This window comes from Prionailurus bengalensis, chromosome C1, assembly GCF_016509475.1.
Source record: "Prionailurus bengalensis isolate Pbe53 chromosome C1, Fcat_Pben_1.1_paternal_pri, whole genome shotgun sequence".
NCBI classification, from domain to species: Eukaryota; Metazoa; Chordata; class Mammalia; order Carnivora; family Felidae; genus Prionailurus; species Prionailurus bengalensis.
The window spans coordinates 167,433,704-167,458,166 of NC_057345.1; the positions used below are offsets into that span (position 1 = coordinate 167,433,704).

Consider the following 24,463-nt stretch of genomic DNA (forward strand, 5'->3'; position numbering starts at 1 on the left):
AGAAACATACCAAATGGGAACTTAGCCAGCATCTTTGGAGATGGCAGAGGCTCTGAAATGCCAAATCGATTTTCTGCACGGACCCGGAAAATATACTCCTGGCCTGGGATCAGTTTTCCAACTCTGCAGGAAGTTTTTGTCACCGAAGCTAGAGCTGTCACCCAATCACCTCGGCTCACATCACATTTCTCCACTATGTAATTGGTGATGTTACTGCCTCCATCCTCCAGAGGGATGTGCCATGAGAGGGAGCAAGCATCAGCGTCTATGTCAGTAATGTCAAACGGAGGCTGAGGGGGCCCCGGAGCATCTGCATAGACCAAGAGGAAAGAAATGTATAAGAACAGGGACTTGATAGGAAAAAAATGTTGCCGATTTTCATATTCAGATAGCCATTTGTCTAATGCTTGACGTACCCATGACGATAACTTTGATTTTTTGAGTGTCTGTCCCAGAACTGTTTTCTGCAGTGAGGCTGTAGTAGCCACTGTCTTTCCTAGTAACATCTTTTATGATCAGGATGGAAGAACTGTCCGCTTTATGCACTGCCAGGTGGCTGGATGTGACGACTTCATCTTCTCCTTTTTTCCACTTACAGATCGGATGAGGCTTTCCATACACATGGGCTTCAACTCGGAGTTTCTTCCCAGCTTTAATAGTAATTTGCTCTGGCATAAGGATCTTTGGAGGCACTAAAAGTAGAAGAAAAATTCATTAACCTTGCAGGGAGATTAAATTTCCTCTGGTGGGGCGACCACACTAGTATTTGAACCCATTAATGGGTTCAAATTGATGTCTGCATTACAGCTAATATTTTTTTTAAAAGAATAAGATTGAATCGACGAGAAAATATTAGGGACAAGTCTGGATGTCCAAAGGAAATTCTAATCAACTTTTGTCACATGATGAAATGAGACAATGACTACTTACACAGCTGTTCTTTGGCCTCATATACTCCTTCAGCTTCTCTTGGCAAACTGACTCCAACAGCATTTCTGGCCACTACTCTAAATTTATACTTCTTTCCTTCCTTTAGGCCAGTGACAACAAGGCTGAGATCTTTTACCACTGAGTACTCTGTCCAGCGATCTGCAGGCTGCTCCTCTTCCCTGTAACTAATGATGTAGCCATCAATTTTAGCACCTCCATCACGCAGGGGAGGTAGCCAGGCTAATGTAGCACTGTTCTTCGTCATTTCAGTAACTTCTAGTTTCCTTGGGGGATCAGGCTCACCTGGAAGAGAAGTGCGATTTAGAAAAACTGTCCAGGTAGCCTAATCAAATCCCCGTGTTACCACCTATACATGTTTGAGTATGCCACTTGCTTTGCAGCATACGGGAACTATAGCTCAGTATGTTGAAAGTGAATACTATAAGATGGGGCAGATTAAAAATGTCTTTAATGAATTAGATAGTTGTTTGTACTGTTTGAGTTTCTACAAATGAAAGCCCTTTCAGTGTTTGGGACCTCAACCTTGCTAAAGTAGGAGACCAGAGCTAAAAGGAGGCAAAAAGAAATTACTTACTTAGAGGATCTGATGCTAGCACTGGTTTGGGGACGTCTGCAGGCACACCGGGGCCGTACTCATTGACAGCAGTTACTCTGAAGAAGTACTCATTGCCAGGGACAAGATTGGTGACTTGGAAGCTTGTTTTCTTAACTTCTGGGGTGACTGTTGACCACGTCTTTCTATCTGCCTCACGTTTCTCCACAATATAATGTGTCACTTGGCTCCCACCATCATTCTCAGGAGGGGCCCAGGAAATGTGGCATGATGTTTTCGTGACATCTGAAACTTTTAAATCAGACACAGGTCCAGGAGTATCTGTAACAAACCACAAATTCAGATACACTGTGTCTCCTCAGGCTTCTACTTACTCTGAAAGGGAAGAAGGAGCTTGTCAGTAACCCACCTAATACTCTGACATTCACAAACACGGCCTTTTCTCCTGCTGGGTTCACAAGCGTCAAGGAATATTTTCCCGAGTCATCACGGGTAGAATTGGGAATGACAAGGAAAGCCATAGTGTCAACCAGATCGACTTGTCCTTTTCTGACCACGTTATCAATACCCACTCTCCGCCAAGTGACTTTAGGGGCTGGTCGTCCTCTCACTATGGCAAAGAGTCGAATAGGGCACCCTGCTCTCACTGTGACCAGTTTTCTCATGCTGGCATCCAAATCAATCTCCGGAGGTTCTGCAAATGACATGAAAGCCATTAGCTGACTTTTCAGAATGTGGGGAAATTATGTGAGAAGCGCAGAAAGGATGAGTCACATGATAAAATAGGGCCTCACCCAGGATTTCTTTAGGTTTAATAGCATCCTTCAGTTCTGCAGGGCGCCCAATGCCAGCTTGGTTTTGGGCGCACACCCTGAACTCATATTCCTGGTTTTCATCCAAGCTGGTGACAGTGAACTCCCTGCGAACAAGTTGTGCCGCAGCATTGCACCTTTTCCAGCCTTCGTCAGGTGACATGTCTTCTCTTTTTGGTCTCATTTCCACAACATATCCAATTATCGGTGCGCCACCATCATATACTGGCTTTCCCCACCCAAGAGTTATGGAGTTTCTTGTTGTATCAACCACTTTGAGGTTGGTTGGTGGACCAGGTGGCTCTGAAAATAAATTGCATAACAATGAATTCACACATTGTTAATGACTACGAGTGATACCGCTCTAATGTGTCATTTTCTACAGTCCATTCTCAGTTCGTCAAAGATGAAGGAGACATGGAGTCCTCTTTTTCCTTCATAAAATTAGAATCTACCATTGTTTGTACATGTTAGGTGATTTGGAAAAATACTGGCTAAAATGAAGTTTGGATGTCATGGATTTAATTTATTTATCTAACAGCTCTGTGCTTGAGATTAAGAACTGGCATAGGGGCACCTGGGTGGCTCAGCTGATTAAGCGTCTGATTCAGCTCAGGTCATGATCTTGTGGTTCCTGAGTTTGAGCCCCACATCGGGCTCTCTGCTGTCAGCACAGAGCCTGCTTTGGATCCTCTGTCTCCCTCTCTCTCTCCGCCCCTACCCCACCTGCATACACACTCTCTCTCTCCTCCACCATCCACCCCCTCTCAAAAATTATGAACATTAAAAAAAATTTGTGTAATATCAGAAAAAGCAAGAACATCATACCTATGGGGTCTTTTGCCACCACTGGCCTTGAGGGCAAGCTTGGTTCTCCAATTCCAATTTCATTTTCTGCCTTGACACGGAATTGATATTCATGTCCTGGGAGGAGATTCTGTACTTTGAGACGTCTTTCGGGGATTGCACTCTTGTTAACAGGGACCCATCGTGCTGAATGTCTTTCCTTTTTCTCCAAAAAGTATCCTGTGATGGATTTTCCACCATCGTATTCAGGTGGATTCCAGACCACAGTCATCTCTTCTTTGCTTACTTTGGTGACTTCTGGGGGATCTGGGCGACCAGGTCTATCATATTTGGTTTTTGCAATGACTGGTTTACTTTCTGTTGGAGGCCCTGTGCCTATTTTATTTTCTGCACGGACTCTGAAAATATATTCATTTCCTTCTATGAGACGTGTTACTGTCATACCGGGTGTTAAGACATTAGCAGAATAGGTAGACCAAACCATTCGCTTGCTCTCGCATTTTTCTAGAATGTAATTTTGGATTTCACAGCCACCATCATCCTCTGGTGGATCCCAGTGAATAGTACACCGATCACTGGACACATCAGCAATTTTCAGATTTCTTACAGGACCAGGCTTATCTAAAACATTGACGGTGGCATAGGCCACAAAACTGCCAGCTGTGTTAGTTGCTGTAACTACGTATTTCCCACCATCACTTCGCCTTGCTTTAGAAAGAGAAAATTTGGATGAATCGGCACTTGTATCAATTTTGACCCTTGGTGATCTTGTTAAGTCTGTAGCATCTTTGTCCTTGGTCCATAAAACTTCTGGGAATGGTTTGCCTCTCACACCTGCTTCAAGTCTAATGGTTTCCCCTGCTTTGACTGTTAGCACACCACTCAATTTCAGATCAAGCACTGGTTTCTGTAAGTCTTCCTTCACAACAACTTCCTCTGTCTTTACCCAGTCACTTTCTCCACCTTCATTCTTTGTTTGTACTCTGAACTCATAAATCTGGTTCTCAACACATTTATCAACCATGTATTGGGTTTCTTTAATGCTTCCTTTATGCACTCTTTCCCAGTCATCAGAGCCCTTCAGCCTCCTCTCAACATGATAGGATAGATTCGGGCTGCCACCATCATAATCAGGCCGCCGCCACTTGAGATAGACAAATGTCTTTCCTTTATCTGCAATGTGAAGGTTTTCAGGCTCACCTGGTCTATCAATAGGGTTAATAGCCAGAATTGGAGTTTTGGTTTCAATGGTTGGTCCAACACCTACTTTATTCTCTGCACAAACTCGGAAATAGTATTCATTGTTTGCTAAAAGGTTGGCCTTAATTAATCGCTTAGTGACATCTGAAGCAACAATTGACCAGCCTTTCTGGTTTGGTTTCCGATATTCCACTATGAAATTTGTTATTTCTGAGCCACCATTATCTAGTGGGTTTTCCCAAGAAAGTGTACAGTTCTCTTTGCTTACATTGCTAACCTTTAAATTCTGGCAAGGCCCAGGTCTGTCAAGAACATTAACGATGGCAGAACCTTGGGCATGCCCGCTGCTATTCTTAGCTGAGATGATATACTTGCCATGATCAGCTCTAACAGCTTCTTTAATTTGTAACTCAACACGAGGTAGATCGTGAATTATGTCAACCCGCTTTTCTCGGACCAATACTTTGCCTTCCTTGGACCAAGTTATGTCTGGATCAGGTCTGCCTCTGACTCGAGCAAGAATGCGAATAGTTTGGCCCACTCTAACGGTAATAATATCACGACAGGTAACATCAAGTTCTACTTCTGGAGGATTAAGGATGTCTTTTGCAATCACAGATTCTGCTAGTTCTCTTGGCTCTCCCTCTCCCACAATATTAGCTGCCTTTATACGGAATCTGTACTCATTTCCTTCAATTAGTCCAGGTACCCTAAAGGCACATTGCCTAATGAGCTCATCTTTATTAATCCTGGTCCACTGTGTTGTACCAGCTTTCTGACATTCTACTACATAGCCTAGAATGGGACTACCACCATCACTGAGGGGCTTTGTCCACACCAACTCAGCTGTTTCTTTGGTCTTGTCTTTCAGTTTAGGATTAATAGGTGGTCCAGGTGGTTTGATGGGCCGGCAAGCTTTTATTGGGTCAGAACTTGGGGACGGATTGCTTAGTCCTGCAAGATTTTCAGCAAAAACTCTAAACTCATAGGTATTTCCCTCATAGAGTCCAGACACTCTAAACTTCAGGTCAGCTATAGGTGTTTTGTTGACTCTCACCCATTTGCCAGTTATTTCTCGACGTTCCACATAGTAACCGGTTATTGGACTGCCACCGTCAGATTTTGGCAGAGTCCAAGACACCATTGCACCACTTTCAGTAATGTCAGTAACCACTGGTTTACCAGGAGGAGATGGAGGACTAAACTTATGTTTAGCAACAGTAGGTGTGGAGTCAAGGGGAGGACCAACACCCATCTTATTCTCTGCTCTGACTCGGAAAATATATTCACAGCCCTTTTGCAGATGTGGGATTTTCAGCTTTGTCTTACTGCTTCCTGATGAAACAACACCCCATGTGTCTTTCCTTGTATCTTGTTTCTCAACAATATAATTTATCACGGGGCTTCCTCCATCATCCTTAGGTGGCTGCCATGAGATAGTCATATGTTCAGGAGTAACATCCAGAATATTAATAGGACCTGTTGGTGGACCAGGCACATCAAGAACAGTAAGATGTGCAGCTACTGTTTTGCTGCCAGCTGCATTGGAAACTGTGATTTGATATTCCCCAGTGTCTCTCCTTAAGCAGTTCTTAATGGTAAGTACTGACGAGAAGCTGTCAGTTTCAACTGTGTAGTGTTCATCTGTTTTAATCTCACTCCCGTCCGTTGTCCACTTTGCAGTGGGAATGGGTACACCTCTTATAATAGCAGGGAATCTGACTGTAGTTCCAGCTTTTACCACGAGACCTTCAATTAACTTCACATCCAGCTCCACAGATGGAGGTACTGAAAAGTAAACATGAGAAAATTAGATTTTGATTTTCACAACATGAATAGTCACAGTATGAATTAAAAAAATAATAATGCCAGTCCAAAAATTACCTAGTTTTTCTTGACATTCTATTGGGATAGTTGTGTCAGGGAGACTAAGACCCACAATATTTTCAGCCTTTACACGGAATCTATAGGTCTTCCCTTGTTGTAGTCCAGTAACAACACACTCTAAGTTTTTCACAGTCTTGAACTTAATCCAGTCTTCGGTGCCCTCTTCTTGATATTCCACCAAATATCCAGTGATTGGAGAGCCACCATCACGATCTGGCTTATTCCAAACAAGGGAGACTTCAGTCTTGTCAACATCTACATGGTGCAGGTCTTTGGGTGGCCCTGGGGGATCTTTTCAAAAGAGGAAGTTATGATGAATGAATAATATTCTCAAAGGATAGGCAGACAAAACTTTTGTATCCAGAGAAAGCAACTTACGTAAAGGATCCAGAGCCTTGATGGGTTTAGGTGTTTCTACAAAAGGACCACGTCCATACTGGTTCTCAGCAGCTACTCGGAAAAGATACTGATTGCCTTCGTTAAGATGTTTAGCCAAGTGACTCTTTTTCTTTGATGTAGTTGAAAGAGGTGACCACTGGGCACTGGCAACATCTCTCCTCTCAACCACATAATTTGTAATAACAGAACCACCGTCATCTAGTGGTTCCTTCCAAGTAAGGTAACAAGAATCTTTCCTAATTTCACTGACTTCCAGATCTCTAGGTGGCCCCGGCTTATCTGAAAGTGTTAAGTAATGAAGTTATATTAGTGACTTAATCCAGATAAAGGCTCAAAATATATTAAAATTTATTTTTAATATGTTATCACATTAAAGATATAACTATGAAAATTCTTACCTAATACGAGTACTTTTACCGAGACAGTTTTCGAACCAGCTGGATTCTCCACTGTTAAAGAATAAATTCCACCATCTTCATGGGCAGCATTACGAATTTCAAGCTTGCTACCAACTGGAGTAACATCAATTCTTGCTTTAGTTGGAGCTTCTCTGTCTCCTTTTTTCCAAGTTACTTTTGGGAATGGCACTCCTTTGATGACAGCACTAAGTCTTAGAGTATCACCAACCTTTATGTATTGTTCTCTTGCCATGTTGGCATCAAGAATCAATTCAGGGGGTTCTAGGATAAAATGAATAGCACTTTAAGGTTTGTTGATGTATTTTACAATGAAGCATATACAATGAGATACCTATCTTCTTTGCTATTACAGCTGAGAAGGTTTTACTCACCAAGTCTGTCTTTTACTAGCACTGGCTCGGGAACATAAGCTGGATCTGATTCACCAGCTTCATTGACTGCTAATACTCTGAACTTATAGGTTTGACCATCCCGAAGACCAGTGACTTTATATTTAGTTTCAGGACATGACTCAGGAGTGTGGTTGGCTCTCTTCCACTCTTCATCTCCAACTTTCTGGTACTCAACAATGTAACCCAGAATCTTGCTCCCACCATCATGACGTGGTGGCTGCCACGTTAGGTCAACTGAATTACATGTTGTATCAATTGCTTCAGGATTAATAGGTGGACTTGGTTTAGCTACATAATAAAAGAAAAAAAAAGGAGTTAGAATATAGCTGAAAACGAAGTTGGATAATATGACAACTGAATGAATGCTTTAATACTATACCAATTGGATCTTTAGCAAAGAATGGTTTGGATGGTGGGCTTGGCTCTCCAATGCCAATTTCGTTTTCTGCAGAAACCCGGAATTCATATTGACACCCTTCTAGAAGATCAGGAACCCTGAATTTAGTGTATGGATGGATGGGCTCTTTGGTAACTCTAGCCCATCGTTTAGACATAGTTTCCCTCTTTTCCAGGATGTAGTTTGTGATGGGCTTTCCTCCATCATTTGGCTTGTTCCAGGTTACCAATGCAGAATTTTTGGTAACTTCTGTAACAATTGGCTGGTCAGGTGCATCAGGAACCCCTACAATAAACATTAGAGTGTGTTAGAAATTTAATTTTTCCTATTAACAATATCAAACATTGAGTCACCAAAAAGAAGTGTAATGCATACTGAAACGATCTTTGGCTTTCATTGAATCAGATACCAGAGGATCACTTATTCCATACAGATTTTCAGCATATATCCGGAAAATGTAATCTTTTCCTTCAAGAAGTTTAGAAACTTTGCATGTTGTTTTAGCACTTGCAGATGTAACAGGCATCCAAATATCTTTTCCCACTTCCTTTTTCTCAATAATATAATTGGTAATTTCACTGCCTCCATCATCTAAAGGTGGCTTCCAAGAGATAACCATGTACTCTTTGGTCACCTCATCAAAAATAACCGGTCCTACTGGTGGTCCAGGACGGTCTGCAGAAACACACAAACACAGAACACAAAATGTTATTTCCACTTCTGCTTTGGAAAGGACAGAATATCTATTCTTCTTGTGAAATTATACTTACCAACAACATTGACTTGACAGAAACCTTTCCTAGAACCTGTACTGTTCTCCACAACCACACAGTATTTGCCAGAATCTGATCGTTTGGCCTTGATCTTCTCTAGGGCAAGTGTTGTCGGAGTGGTCTTTATGTGAGTACGATCATCTTCTAGTACATCAGCTTCATCTTTGAACCAAGTAACCTTAGGCTTTGGTTTGCCTGAGTAACGGCCAGTGAGGGCAAAAGCTTCACCAACCCGAATTGTGAGTTTATCTCTGAAGTCAAGGTCAAGTGTCGGAGGAGCTAAAATTTTAATTAGAAATGCAAGTCAGTTTTACTGATCTCTTATGGTAAATCTGTAAATGTCCAAGTTTTCAAGGTATAAATTGAATTAGAACACATACCCAGGTCATCCTTGCAAGTGATTGGCTTGGTACAAAATGATGGTTTGCCTTGTCCAACAATATTGACAGCACTGACGCGGTACTCATAGGTATCACCTTCTTTTAAGCCTTTAACGGTGTATTTTCTGCTAAGCAAGTTGTCCTTTGTAACTGAGTGGAACTTCTCAGTTCCAATGAGACGGCTTTCTAGGACATAGTTAATAATTTCTGATCCACCATCATACTTAGGAGGATTCCAAGTCAAAGTAACAGAATCTTTAGTAACTTCTTTGACTTCCAGGTCTTCAGGACGCTCTGGTACAGCTGTAAGTAAAATATGGAATTATGGTGAAAAAAATGCCACGTTAAAATGTAGTAGAATATAGTAGATGATACTTTTTGAGAATTGCATTTAAATATTAAATTATCTGCTTTGATAAGTAACAAGAAGACATCTCATCTTCTGAGATGAGAAACTCTCATTTTTAACATTAGAGTTAAAAAGAACACCATATGGTCTAATTTCCTCTGATAGATGAGGAAATAGAGGTTCACTGAGGCCAAATAATTTAAGAAGGTTCTCCAGAGTTAGTAGTTTCTGAGTTAGGAAAATATATTTACGCCATTAAGGGGGAAATTAAAAAAAATTAGTGTGGGGCGCCTGGGTGGCACAGTCGGTTAAGCGTCCGACTTCAGCCAGGTCGCGATCTCGCGGTCCGTGAGTTCGAGCCCCGCATCAGGCTCTGGGCTGATGGCTCGGAGCCTGGAGCCTGTTTCCGATTCTGTGTCTCCCTCTCTCTCTGCCCCTCCCCCGTTCATGCTCTGTCTCTCTCTGTCCCAAAAATAAATAAACGTTGAAAAAAAATTAAAAAAAAATTAGTGTAGTATACATGGAAGGATTTGAAGAATCATATATATTCCCACAATCTTTCAAAATCACATTCAAATACTACCAACATCAGATACTGAGCATTTGCCTGACGAGTCTCATCAAAGGAACAAAATGGTTGGCACTTATATACATATTTTGTCACCGCACTCTTTTATTAAATGAGTGAAGAAGTGATTGAGAATGAAATTAAGATGTACGTACTGATTGGATCTCTGATGACAAGTGCAGTTGGTGTCTCTGTAAATGGGCCTATGCCAACACTATTTTCAGCCGCAACTCGGAAAAAGTAGGCTTTGCCCTGAATGAGACCCTGGACGGTAGCATTTTGCCGGGTGACTGTATACGTCACTGGGGTCCATGCTCTGCGGTCAGATTCACGCTTTTCAATGACGTAATTGGTGATTGGACAGCCTCCATCATCTTCCGGAGAAAACCATGTCAGCTTGCAGGAGTCATTGGTGAGGTTGTCAGACCGGAATGGTTCTCCAACAGGACCTGGCACATCTGGAAATAAGAGGAAGAGATTTCTAATGAACCTTCAATGAACTACAGGGCTCAATATTTGTCACCCTCTGTTTTTAAAAAGGAGACACTAAGACATTTTCTTATGAAGAAAATGAGATTTTTGTCTATTGATTTTTTTTCCTCCCCATGATATCTATATTCAGCCATATTTTAAAATGAAATAGGTAACAGTTACTGTTTGCCACTGTTTTAGCAGGAGCTGAAGGAATAGTAATGTGTGTAATATAAATATGTATATTTAAATATGTATTTAAGTATATATATATATATATATATATATATATATATATATATATTTATTTAATTTGTAAGTCAGATAGGAAGAGCTGCTGGAAGGAGAATGCACAGAAGGAGACAGGAGAGGGGTAAGGGGTGTCATGGCTGGCTACTTTTTGTGTCTAGTTTACTCTCCAGAGGGGAAAGGGAAAGAGAACTTTTTCTAGATGACTAAAAAATCGGAAAGCAGCATGGGAGTCCCCAAATCTCAGAATGACCTTTGAGAGGGTTAGAATTTAATCTGAAAATGTACCACTTCTCAAGTTAAAGTAAAAGGTGTCTAGGAGCTTGAAACTAACCCAAAAGCTTATAGGACTATTGGTCAATGAGATCTTTTTCCTTATGCCATTATCATTAAAGAAAATGTAACATGTTTACATAACATTAATTATGTTCAACAGAGAACCAGTTATTCTCACATAAAAACTCACTGTTTGGGGTATGGTTGTGTTAGAGACATGCTGAGAGAGAAATCTGAGTGGGAGAACTTTGCTTTCTGAGCAAATCACTACAATAAAGCAGTCAACAAGAGGCATGAAAAAGCCTTGTAGAATTCACCTCTATATTTAGTGACTAGAAGTGCAATATTGATAACCAAAAATGATGCTTTTCAATTAGAATATGAAACCTTTCACAGAGATGTTTGCCTTATTAAGATAATTAGCAAATAAGGATACACTCTCATGATAAGAAATTGATCAATCTTAGTTTTTTAGATATTCATGTACACTGGCAGGAAAGTTTCTTTCGTGAAAACTATATAAAACATAAATGCTTATGGTGGCATGTTACATAACAAGGCAAAATACAAAACTTTGTTATAAAAAACTTTGTTTTTATATAATATAAAAACATAACTTTTTAAACTGTTTATAGAAGTATAACAATATAAAATATGTATAGGATAAAAAAGCAAAGAGGAAATTTTTTTAAATGCTAATAGTGGTCAGGGCACTTGGGTGGCTCAGTCGGGTGAGCGTCCGACTTCAGCTCAGGTCATGATCTCATAGTTCTTGGGTTTGAGCCCTGCATTGGGCTCTGTGCTAACAGTTCAGAGCCCGGAGCCTGCTTCGGATTCTGACACTCTCTCTCTCTCTCTCTCTCTCTCTCTCTCTCTCTGTGCCCCTCCCCCGTTCATGCTCGGTCTCTCCATCTCTCAAAAATAAATAAACGTTAAAAAAGTAATTTTAAAAAATGCAAATAGCGGTCAATGGAATTATTGGTAATTTTTTAAGTTTCCAAAGTATATGTAACAGTTTTATTATTACATAGCCTTATTGTAGTTGAAGTAAAGATGTTATTTTTAAAAACTGCATGGATGAATTCAAAGTATTTACCTAATACATCAACGATAATGGTCTTCTTTCTTTCTCCACCTGCATTTTTGGCAAGAAGAGAATAGACACCTTGGTGACTCCTCTGGCAATTCTTGATGACCATGGATGAGCTGATGGCTGTGGTCTCAATGGTAGCTTCTTGAGGTAATGCTCTTTCATTCATGTTCCAGGTGACAGTTGGAGGAGGTTTTCCAGACACATATGCGATGATCCGGATCACCCCTCCAGCATGGACCACAATTCTGTCTCTGACACTGGCATCTAGCTGAAGGTCAGGTAACACTGGAACACAATTGAAAATTACAAATGTGGTTTTCATTTCCAATACAAAACACAAATATTGATAAAATAATAGAAGTATGAATAAGTACCAATTCTGTCCTTCATTTCGATGATATCTGTGACTTCTCCAGGTTCTCCAATGCCGGCAATGTTGACTGCTCTAACTCTGAATTTGTAGAAAGCTCCTTCTTTTAACCCTGTCACAACAAGCTTTGTTCCTCTCACTTCTTTGTCTTTACCCTGGGGAAGGATCACAAGCGTTCAGTTCTTTGTAGCTTCTTATTTTAATGGCTTTCTAAAGCACAGCCAACAGCATATTTAACTAGTCTGGGAAAATTGTTGCTAGTTTATGTATTGGGGATCAGATATTATAGGTAAATGCTGACTGAAATGTCTTTCCAGGAATTGTGTTTTAATATTATGCCAAATGATTGAAAAATGTACTCTTAATTTTTTCCACCTTTTTAGAATTTATAGCCAAAAGAGAAATTAATGATAATATAACTTAACCTTTGATCAGATTTTTGACATAACAGATGTTTGGATTATTTGTAATTATGTTATTTTATAATTGTTATTTCTCTGGTTTCTTAATAAAAAACACAATGGGATTAATGGGATTGAGGATAACTGCTACATTTTCAGTTTATTTATGTTTCCATAATTTCAAGTGTTAAGTACCTGCTCCCATTCTTCTTTTCCTTCTTCTTTATATTCAACAATGTATCCAGTTACTTTAGACCCACCATCTTTTAGTGGAGGAGACCACTCCAAATCGACAGAGGATTTAGTCCAGTCTGTGACTTTGGGAAGTGGAGGACCAGGAGGGGCTGGAAAGAACCAGTATACATCAGTATTCTTGCCTTTTCCATGGCACTGTGAGGGGGTGGGGGGAGGAATGGTTTCAAGGCTTACCAATTGGATCTCTGGCAGTCACTGGGTCTGATGGCAGACTTGGTGGACCCACACCGGCAGCATTGATTGCATACACGCGGAATTGATAATCAGAACCTTCAATAAGACCAGTTACTTTATAAGAAACACCCAAAGTCATGGCTTTGATAGGATCTCGGTTAACTCTCTTCCATCTCTTTGAAGTGGTGTCTTTCATTTCTAGCCAATATCCTGTCACAGGAGAGCCTCCATCATACTCTGGCTCTTCCCAATTGACAGTCATGGAGTTGCGAGTCACGCTGCTAACTGTTGGTTTATCCGGTGCTCCAGGGACAGCTAAGAACAAAAATCACATTGATCTATAAGAAACCATGAAAAACAACAGGTAAGAGTGATTTTGTATATCAAATATGTTCTACTTACAGAAGAGGTTTCTTGCTGTTTCAGGTTCACTGTCAAGAGGCTCCCCAATGCCAAATTTATTCTGGGCCATGATTCGGAATACATATTCGTGGCCTTCTAGCAATTTGGGAATTGTGTACATGCACTCTTTAGGTTCACTGGAGACATGCACCCATGTCTTCCTGTTAGCTTCTCTCTTCTCAATTACATAGTTTGTAATCTTAGACCCCCCATCATCCAAAGGTGGAAGCCAAGATAATGTCATTTGATCTGCTGAAATAGATTCAAACTTTATTGGTCCCACTGGAGGGCCAGGACGACCTAAAATGGTTTAAAAAAGGAAAAAAAATATTAGAAGAATGATTTTAAAGCCAAATAGTATATTTAGGAACAGAAAAACATAGTTTTAGTAAAGCCAGGAAAACATTACCAAGCACATTCAGTCTCATCTCCTTTGATGCTGTTCCCAGATTATTCACAGCTGTGATGGTATATAAGCCAGTGTCACTCCTTCGAGACTGTGGAATAACTAAGGTGCAAGTATCATCCACTACCAGTTTGTTGACATGGGTGTCATAGAGAACAGGTTCTTTCTTATCAGGCTTCCTTGGAGGAGCTTTAAACCAGGTTAGTGTCGGGAATGGCACACCTTTAATTTTGGCTACAATGTTAACATCTGTTCCTTCTTCAACCTCCATGAATTCTTTTAGATCAATTGATGGTGGGCCTAGATGATTTAAAAGAAAAAAAAAAAAGGTGGTCATTAGGGACCAGAAGTAGAATTTACAGTGCCTATAAAACTATTTGTATGTACTATAGGCAGACTTCATAGCACAATATGAAGAACAGATTTGACTTCAACTAATTATATGACTTCGGAGGGCAGGTAATGTAGTCATCATCCTTTATTGGATCTACATGTAGCTATGTATTGGCTATTGGCTCTCTCTTACCTAATGTTATTATACATGTAGATACTGAAAAGGGGCAGAGAGAAGTGAAGATTGTAGTAGCTTAGTCTTGGGAGTTCTATCATGATACTCCCTTTAATATGCATGCATATTCCCTTTAATAAGCAGAGTTATGACAGGACTATTTTTATTCTAAGATGAATTCCCTTTTTAAGAAAGATAACTGCTAGTAGATGCAAAGCAATTTTCCATTTTCCAGGAATCCAGTAGAAGAAAATGTAAAGAGGGTAGTGACTACACGTGCCCCCCCCCCCCAACTTAGAAGAAAAAACTGAACACACAGCAGTAGTGATGGTAACAGAGGAAGAATTTCTACCATATTTGTCTATAAAATTTGTCTATTTATATATATCTTTTTCTTAAATAGAGAAAAAGAAACTTGATTATGAATATAAATGGGTCTTAGCACTCACTGAGCAAATAACTGCTTAGTTTCTTCCCCTCTTGAGGATCATGCAGAAAATTATAGTAAGGAAATCTAAACGTCATCTCCTTTAAATAAGGGAAAGGTAATGTAAGGAAATTTGATAATTCTGTAGAAGTTGAGGGAATGAGTGATTAATGTGCCCATGTTCACACTCAATTCATGGTAGCTTCCTGATGTACAGATATTTCTTTTTTTTTGGACAAATATTAAATTTCTAGGAAGGATTCATAAAGAGGACATTTTCTGTTAATACATTGGTACTTACATGTCTGATCTTCGACAGTCACAGGGCCAACAGTGGCTGAAGGTTTGCTGACTCCTGCAGCATTGACAGCCTTGACTCTGAATTCATATTTTCCACCCTCTATGAGGTCTTCAACAGTAAATTCCAGTTCTTCCACATCGCGTTTGTTGCACTGCTTCCATGCTTCTTTCTTTGTCCCAGTAGGATCCCATGCAAGGCACTCAACAATATAGTGGGTGACAGGGGAGCCTCCATCATTCTTTGGGGGTTTCCATGATAGGTGTACCGTGTTCTTTGTTATGAGGCCAATCTTGAGTTTAATAGGGGGATCAGGAGGATCTTTAAAAATAGTTAAAAGAAGTATTAAGCATTGTTTATAATGATATATTTCAAACTTGAGAAACTACTTTAATCTTCGGTTAAAAACTTACATATTGGATCTCTGGCAGTGGTCCTCTGAATGGTTTCCACAGGTGGACCAATACCGAAACGGTTTTCTGCCCGCACACGGAAGAAATATTGCTGTTCAGAAATAAGATCAGGAACTACAAATGAGGTGCTTCCACAGTTTGGATTGACTTTAGTCCAGACTTTTCCATCAATAGTCCTCTTCTCTATAACATAGCCTTTGATCCTGTCTCCTCCATCATCATCTGGCATCTTCCATGTGAGTTTGCAACTACCCCTTGTGATGTCACTGACTTTCAGATCTTTGGGTGGCCCTGGTACATCTGTTGGATGCAAATCACAATATAAACAATGTCACTTTGTTTAAAATAATTTGTTCTTATTCTATGATCCCTTTTAAAGTCTTTCTTACCCATGACTTTAACTCTACAATTTGCTGTCTTTTGTCCTGCTTTATTCTTGGCTGTGATGCTGTATTTGCCTGAATGAGATCGCTTGCACTCCGGAATAATAATTACTGATGAGTTTTCAGCCGTCTCCAGCTATAGAAAGAAAACAGTAGTCATACATTGGATGAAGTAAAAGCATTATTGCAGCCAACCATGTTCTGAATCCTTTCAATTTTTTCTTTTTACCTGTGCATCCTCGGGTACATCATGAACTCCCTCCTATTAGAAAAGAAGATAGTTGTAGTATAAATATTCCTTAGAGTGATTCACCGGAAGACACAGAAAATTATATTTTTCTTACCTTCACTGCCTTCTTTGCCTTTCCATCAAATTCCCAAGATGATTTGGGTGTCGGGCGTCCCTTGATGACAGCAGGAATCCTAATTTGTGAGCCAGCTGGACAAATCAGACAGTCTTGTGCTCCAATATCAATGAAAACTTCTGGTGCCTCTATAGTACCATGAATAATATAATAGGATTTAGTTTACTTTTTCAAAAAATGTAATTGACATATCTTCAGGAAATTAATTTCATGAGATCAAAAGATGAAGACATGAATGTAATAAAGGGCTAGTACCTAGAATATCAGTGGCAGGGATCTCTCCAGTTGTATCACTTGGTTCAGATTCACCAGCTTCGTTGACAGCTTTCACTCTGAATCTGTACTTCCTGAGTTCTTTCAGATTTGGTACCACACATTCACAGGTAGTTAGCAGTTTGTCTGGCTCATTTACTCTTTTCCAGTCAGTACTACCTTCTTCTTGCATTTCTACAATGTAGCCTTTGATTGGACTGCCACCATCTTTGGCTGGAGGTTTCCATCCTAGCGAGATGCTAGACTTTGTTTTATCTTTGACTTCTGGGCAAGAAGGTGGGCCAGGTGGATCTAATAAAGAAAAAAATATGTGTCAAGTTTTGAAGCCAATAGGATGCAAGATTTAATCTACTAAATACTAAAATAGGAATGCCAAAAGAATAAATTACCTTCTAGAGAAGAGAACATAAGAAATAGTCTTTTTTCATTTAGCATTGATGTGAAAACAAAAGAAAGCAGGCAACTCACTGGAATTAGAAAGACTACTCACTATCTCTAGATAGATTTATATTCTATTTACACACAATTGGTGAAAAGCTATTTTCGTTTTAAAATCCCTTTGAATCTACTAAAAACTTATTTATTTTTTTAGAAAAAATATGTCAGATTATTTATAAATTTAAATCCAAGTTAGTAAACATAGTGTAATAATTTCAGGAGTAGAATTTACTGATTCATAACTTACATGTAACACCCAGTGCTCATCTCAACATGTGCCCTTGTTAATGCCCATCACCCATTTAGCCCATCTCCCCACCTGCCTCCCTTCCAGCAACCCTCAGTTTGTTCTCTGTATTTAAGAGTCTCTTATGGTTTGCCTCCCTCTCTGTTTTTTATCTTATTTTTCCTTCCATTCCCCTATGTTCATCTTTAATTTACCTTAATATTTAAAAAATAATTTTGTCATTAGTTGGGAAACCTTTGAACACAAATTAATCATAATGCCTTTTAGGACAGGGCCAATGTATGTAATAATTACATAACAATACACTTCTGATGGTGCTTTACAATTATAGAAAGTCTTTTACTCTGTTCTTTTTAACCCTACCTCTTCCTCTCTAGTGCCTAGCACAGTTCCTTGCACATAGCACATGTTCAATATAGCTTGCTGAATGAATGACTGCTTCATTTTATAGATGTACTCCATATAGAACTTAGAGTATTTTAAGTCTTAACAAATAGCTGAATTCTTTTTCTGCAGATAATCTATTCAGATATATAGCAAATATAATTAACCATTAAGGCCATGCTATTTTAATTTTTGAACTTATCTGCTAATAGATCTTTCAGAAGAATTTTTTTTTAATTTCACTTCACAGACTGTGCTTGAGAATCTCCTATCTTTGTTCAATAAATATTATTGAAAAGTTAACATTTGCCTTTTGTTGAACTCCACCTAGAGGGTCTAAACGGGGAGGGAGATAATGTCCCTAGTATCTAATTAGGGGTTAGGCGTTTATTTAAGGTAGGAGAGCAGAGAGGAGCTTATAGTCCAGGGTCTCTATTATTGTGATTCCTCATAAAATACTAGGTTTAAACCAAGAATTTAAAAACTATATGATTTTACGTATGTGTATACATGTGTGTATGTATGCATATGTATAGATATGTGTAGTGTGTATATGTATATGTAGTGTGTATATGTATATACATACATCTATGCTTCTGATACTCTATGAAACTTTTTACTTTAATAAATAAAAAAATTTGTTATAGAAAAACTCAGGCAATTTAAGAGAGAATTATCCATTTAGTGGCTTTGCCCTTTGTAAATTCTGGAAATGGAAGCATACTTACATATAGGGTCTCCTGCAACAGCTGGATCTGATGGTTCACTGGGAGGGCCAACTCCTGCCGCATTTATTGCCATTGCTCGGAACTGGTATTTAACACCTTCAATCAAACGCGGAACGTTAAATTCCACGCCTTTCAATCCCACTTTGGTAATTGGTGCTCGGCTAACACGTGACCAGTAGGCACCTCCCTCTTCTCTCTTCTCCAGCCAGTAGCCAGTAATTGGAGACCCGCCATTGTCCAGAGGAGGAGTCCAGCTTACTAGCATCGACCCTTTGGTGCGCTCCAAAACTTTTGGTTTTCCCGGAGGTCCAGGAGGGCGAAAGGGATCTTGAATGACTACTTTATCTGATTTGCACTCATCACTGATTCCATATTTATTCACTGCCCTAACTCGGAACTCATACTGACCATTGGGGATAAGTTTCCAGACCTAGAAATCAAATGAATAGTGATTTCTTAACAACATACTTATGTTGATTTTCACTTATTTTAAAATTCAAGTTATTTTGGTAGGGAAGACTATAAAAAGAAATCTATAAAAGCAAATAAATATATAGTTAAAAAATAAATAGGCTCAAATGTGGAGAAAGCATTTTAAAATGAGAATATGTGAATTTATTGTACCTAATACTGGATCTCTCAAGTAAAAAAGAATTTATATACAAATAGTATTTACTAAGTGGCCTTATGTACATGGTGCTAAAAACTGTGCTAAATCTTTTTGTGTGTGGTTTTGAGTTTAATCATTAAATTCCCAGGTTATGCCCTAATGGTGTTAATTCAAAGTCATGTCCTTTTAATGTGTATAAGTAAATATTTAGAATAGTTTACCCCATATCTCTTCTCTACAGCAGTGTTGGTGACTTCCTCCCATTCACTTTTCTTCCTGCTTGCATCACGTTTGTCAATGATATAATGGGTAATTTCACTGCCCCCATTATCTAGAGGGGCATCCCATGTCAAGTAGCAAGATTCAGCTTTAATGTCAGTAACAGCAAGATTTCTTGGTGGTGATGGACGATCTGGGAAGGAACCAACACAGGAGAATGAGAAGGCCATTCTTAAAAAGGTACTGGATTTCATCTTGATAGAAGAAAACGGGTCCCTTACCATATACTTCCACATGAACATTTCGGAACACTGAACCCAGGCGATTGGAAGCAGTAATTGTGTAAGTGCCTTTGTCTTCCCGGACTGCTTTGGGAATGCTAAGCTCCGTCTTTGCCTCACTTCGGGATACTTCTTCCTTGGTTATCTTAAGTGCATCAGTGGGTTTTTCAATCACAGTTTCGTTCTTGGACCACTCAATCTTAGGCATTGGAAGGCCTGTCACATCTGCAGGGATGTTAACAGGCTCTCCTGCCTTAACTTTGATAGTGTCTCCTCGAACAGACAAGCGCAACTTAATAGTTGGAGGCACTGTAAAGAGAAAGGAAAGAAAAAAAATGCATAGTCCTAAGTATATTTGCTCAACTTATGAAGATAAAGGCCGCACTGTAAAATGCACTAAAATCATGCACAGATTCCACACCTTCGTCATCCTGTATGACCACATTAAGAGGCAGAGATGGTTCACTTTCGCCAATTTCATTGACAGCTTTGACACGGAATTCATACATTTGGTGTTCATCAAGATTTTCAACCAGGAAAGATGTGGTTGGGCAGAGTCTCTTGTTAACTCTTTCAAAGTCAGGTTTGTCGTGACGCCGTTTTTCAATGATATAACCTTGGATGGGGCTGCCGCCATTATTGCGGGGCTCTTTCCAGTCAAGGGTGATAGTGGATTTTGTCCTTTCTGTGTATGTGAGCCTCTCGGGAGATGTTGGAGGACCTTTAACCAGAGGCAAGTTGAAATGACAAGCATGAAATAAATATTCATATAGGAAATAGTATTTCACTTTAATTATGTGAGAAATAAGTTTCTGTTTGGCATAACCTTACATCCATCTTTAAAATCCTTCCAAAAACATATCAGTTACCAGAATTATAGGCATTTATACAGGCAGAATTTTTCTTAGAGTAAAAATTATTGATTAAAAATAAATCAAAGGGAATGTAGACTTTTGTTATTTTTAGCATTTTAGATATTTTACCTCTGTCACTGGGAAAGCTTCTAGTCCTAATGAAGTAGGAGAGAAGGTCTGTGAAGTTTTGCTCTGAATGACCAGCTGGGAGCAAAGTGTTTCCTTTATTAAAGGACAGTGCATGTGTCTGCTGAACACACTTAGAACCATGTTGCCTCAAGTGTGGGTTTAAAATGGAGTGGAAAGAGAATTTATGTGATGCTTCTGTAGATTCGTGGCCCAAAGGACAAAACAAAGCATAACTTTGCATGGTAAAACTAGTCTCCTGTTGAACTGTCACTGTAACTGGAAGCAGAGCTTTGCAGTGGAAGCTCAGCTCTGTTTTGATACTTGTGGCACAACTTGAGCTAGAGCAGACATTTTTGAGATGAGCTGTTATGGGGAGGATGTAATGGGATGTCAGTATGCATTACCAAGTGCGTGCAATTTTAGTTTCACATTTGCTCATACTGCTTAAGGAGATTTCCTTTGGTTGGTTTTCTATTCTCTGGTGGCTTTCTCTGACTCTGAGCATCCAAAACCTTCCAGTGTGGAGACTACTTGAGGGCTAAAGGAAGACTAAGGCATTTATCATAAGGCTGTTGTATATCCTGTAATCCTTCAAAAACAGTGAACTCCCTTTAACTACTAAAGCATTAAATTAATTACTCCAGAGTATTCTATTGCCAAGATGTAGTATTTCTACCTGTTTGTAGGTTGTTGTTAAGCTCTGGTAGATTCAGGTTTTTTCAGTACATGAAACCATACATGGTTTTGTGCAAAATTACATTGATATTATAGCAAGTATGATATTCTTAAAGTTGCCAGTTTTTTGATTCACCTTTCTTATCACTCTCTTGCTACAGATCATGAGACTCTTGGGAGTTTGAAGTCATAGGGCTCAATAAATAAATGACATAACTAGAAGCAAACAGTATTTACTTTATAAACACAATGAAAACCTCTTTTACCTAGTGGATCAACTGCAAGAATTGGTCCTATTTCAACAGGAGGGCCACAGCCAAACTTGTTCTTGGCAATCACACGGAACATATATTCTTGTCCCTCAAGGAGACCTGTGATGTCACATTTAGATCTCTCAGTCTCTATTGGTTGTCTCCAGGTATGCATCTTAGCATCTTTTCTTTCAATAATGAATCCTGTGATTTCACTTCCTCCATCATCTGCTGGGTCAGACCAATTAAGCAAACACATCTTTCTATTTGTCACAACAGGTTTTAAGTCAAGAACCGGTCCAGGAACATCTGAAAAATTAAAACAAACAAACGTAAAAATCAGTGCAATAAATTGTATCATTTAGAAAAACCCTATGAAAATCCATGTAACATTCCTTACCAAAAACTTCTACCCTGGCTGCTGCAAATTTGGAACCACAGCTATTGGTAGCTGTAATCACATATCTGCCATGATCTTTTCTCAATGCATTCTTGATAATTAGTTCCGATTTGGTTCCAACATTCTCTATTACAACACGGTCTTTATCCAGCTCCCCTTCTTCTATGGTCCATACTTTGGTAGGCACTGGACGACCAGTTACCACAGCTGGAATTCTAAGGGTCTTCCCAGCCATTATTTGTATGCCAGCCTTGACAGAAACATCTAGTTCCACAGTTGGAGGCTCTGTTTAAAGAGAACAGTAATACGTTAGTCCAAGAAAGATGAAAAAAAAATCCTATGGTGGAAAAATGTCCATAATCTTATTGCATGGATCCATGCAACTTTTAAGTTACCTTGTGGTTCAGCCACAGTAACCGGTCCCGTTTCTCCTGGTGGTCCTTCACCTGCAGCATTGACGGCACTCACTCGAAGTTTATAATCGGCACCCTCTCGGATTTCTTTGACTGTGTACTGACGGACCTTGATCATCTTCTCCGTGCAACGTGACCATTCATTTGTTCCAACCAGCTGCTTATCAACAAAGTAGCCAACAATTTCCCCACCGCCATTGAAAGCTGGGGGTTCCCATTCTAGTTCAATAGTTGTAGAGCTTGTGTCGGTGACTCTTGGGACAGGTGGCCCAGGTGGAGCTAGAATGAATGTAGATACACAAATCAAAACTCCCAGAAGATTTTAAAATGCACAGTAGCTTACTCTATCCCACTTTTTTTCATAGCGCATTGCATGTAATATGGGGTAAGTATTGCTTTGTGAAACTTTTAACCTATATGTACAAGATGTTTAAAATTTTACATTGCAACCTTAATATATGTCTGTAGGTATTTAATATTTTGCTTGTTTTTTTGTAAATTTAAGGTGTACAATATGATCTGATACATGCATATATTACAAAATGGTTACCACAATGTTAGTTAACACCTCTCTCCCCTTACATAATTAATTATTTTTTTTTTTGGTACTGATAACATTCAAGATCTACTCTCTTAACAACTTTCAGGTATATAATATAGTAATTAATTAACTGGATGAAGTGACTTAATTATAGTCACCATGCTGTACCCCACTCTCTTCATAAGAAATTACTTACAGATTGGATCACGTGCTGTTTTGGGGTCTGAAGGCGGACTGAACTTTCCAGGTCCAGCTGCGTTTTCAGCACATACTCTGAAGACATAGGTGAGTCCTTCTAATAGGCCTTCTACATTGGTCTTCAAAGAATTCAGAAGATTTCTGTTGACACGAGACCAATGTGTACTATTAACCTCACGTTTTTCAAGCCAGTAACCCAAGATGGGGCTTCCATTATCTTTTGGTTCATTCCATTTCACTAGCATACTGTTGCTTGTAATGTCTTCTACAATGGGCTTATCGGGTGCATCAGGTGGTTCTGATAAAAAAAAATGGCATATTTGAATTAATTCTCTAGTATGACCTAAAAATTCAAGTTTATAAGCTATGATAATGAATATACCCTTGCATATGATAAAAGGCAAAATGTAGATGCTAAAAGAACCTTACCAAATGGATCTTTAGCTATAAATGGCTTTGAAACACATGGCGGTCCAGGCCCAAACCTATTTTCAGCTCTTACACGAAAGAGATACTCTTTCCCTTCAATCAGTTTTGTCACTGAATATTTGCAGTGTCTAAGTGTTGAAGTGACAATAATCCATTCTGAGTCAGGTTTTGTCTTGTCTTTCTTTTCCAAAGTGTAGTTTATAATTTCACTGCCACCATCATCAAGGGGTGGTTCCCATTTACAGACGACGGAGTTCTTTCTAATATCTTCAAATACAAAGTTGATTGGTGGCCCTGGCGTATCTAATATTTCAAAAGATAGCAGTGATTAAAATTTTGTGTAGAAATGGTTGCAAAGGAAAATGTAAATGTTAGCATGCCCCTTTAACATAAATTTCTGCTTTTCCTACATCTGTCTTTGTATGGCTAACAAATACCAAGGTGGGTTGATTTTGTTTACATAGCCAGCAGGAAAAATGGGACTGAGGATAACTTGCTGAAGCTATTTCCTACTTCTTTTATCCCCCTTCCCCACCTCCCCTGCCAAAACCCCTTTTTTAAGTTTTACTGAAACTCTTCATATAGACTTTCTTCCATTGAGAAGTGTAGTTTTACCTACGTACCTAGCACACAGACAGTACAAGGAGCTTTTGCGATACCATGGTCATTTTCAACTTTGATCATATACAGGCCATGGTCAGGTCGGAGAGAATCTCGGACACGTAGCTGAGATTCTCCCTTTTTACTGTTGTCGATACTCAAACGTTGTGTTAGAGGCAGGACAAATGGTTCTTCTTCTTGAACTTCACCCTTCCTCCTTCTAATTGTGGGTGCTACTCGCTTTTTAATTTCTTCTGGTGTAATAACTTTTTCATCCTTTAGCCACGTAATAGTCGGGTAAGGTGACCCAGAAATAGTTGCATCAAGTTCTATTTCATCACCTCGTTTCACTTCTAGGCTTGTTCTCATAATGACTTTTGGAGCATCTGTAATGATTAAAAACAATAATTGTTCT

The 24,463-nt window shown here is 39.3% G+C and overlaps 1 protein-coding gene across 1 annotated transcript in view; it reads right to left on the reverse strand.

Annotated features, from left to right (window-relative positions):
- The window catches only part of TTN (titin), a 278,672-nt gene that overhangs the window by 59,713 nt on the left and 194,496 nt on the right, over positions 1–24,463 (reverse strand). Inside the window, 38 exon segments of the mRNA XM_043577187.1 lie at positions 11–310; positions 417–692; positions 931–1,233; positions 1,526–1,825; positions 1,914–2,198; positions 2,299–2,619; positions 3,145–6,111; positions 6,208–6,501; positions 6,589–6,888; positions 7,008–7,289; positions 7,400–7,708; positions 7,800–8,102; positions 8,193–8,492; positions 8,588–8,869; positions 8,971–9,273; positions 10,043–10,345; positions 11,980–12,261; positions 12,351–12,501; positions 12,943–13,091; positions 13,177–13,491; positions 13,579–13,878; positions 13,988–14,284; positions 15,221–15,538; positions 15,631–15,930; positions 16,020–16,149; positions 16,243–16,275; positions 16,358–16,506; positions 16,634–16,942; positions 18,449–18,878; positions 19,280–19,470; positions 19,559–19,867; positions 19,980–20,279; positions 21,483–21,776; positions 21,868–22,152; positions 22,263–22,559; positions 23,018–23,317; positions 23,449–23,751; positions 24,072–24,434. Of these exon segments, the coding sequence (XP_043433122.1) occupies positions 11–310; positions 417–692; positions 931–1,233; positions 1,526–1,825; positions 1,914–2,198; positions 2,299–2,619; positions 3,145–6,111; positions 6,208–6,501; positions 6,589–6,888; positions 7,008–7,289; positions 7,400–7,708; positions 7,800–8,102; positions 8,193–8,492; positions 8,588–8,869; positions 8,971–9,273; positions 10,043–10,345; positions 11,980–12,261; positions 12,351–12,501; positions 12,943–13,091; positions 13,177–13,491; positions 13,579–13,878; positions 13,988–14,284; positions 15,221–15,538; positions 15,631–15,930; positions 16,020–16,149; positions 16,243–16,275; positions 16,358–16,506; positions 16,634–16,942; positions 18,449–18,878; positions 19,280–19,470; positions 19,559–19,867; positions 19,980–20,279; positions 21,483–21,776; positions 21,868–22,152; positions 22,263–22,559; positions 23,018–23,317; positions 23,449–23,751; positions 24,072–24,434 (13,233 nt within the window).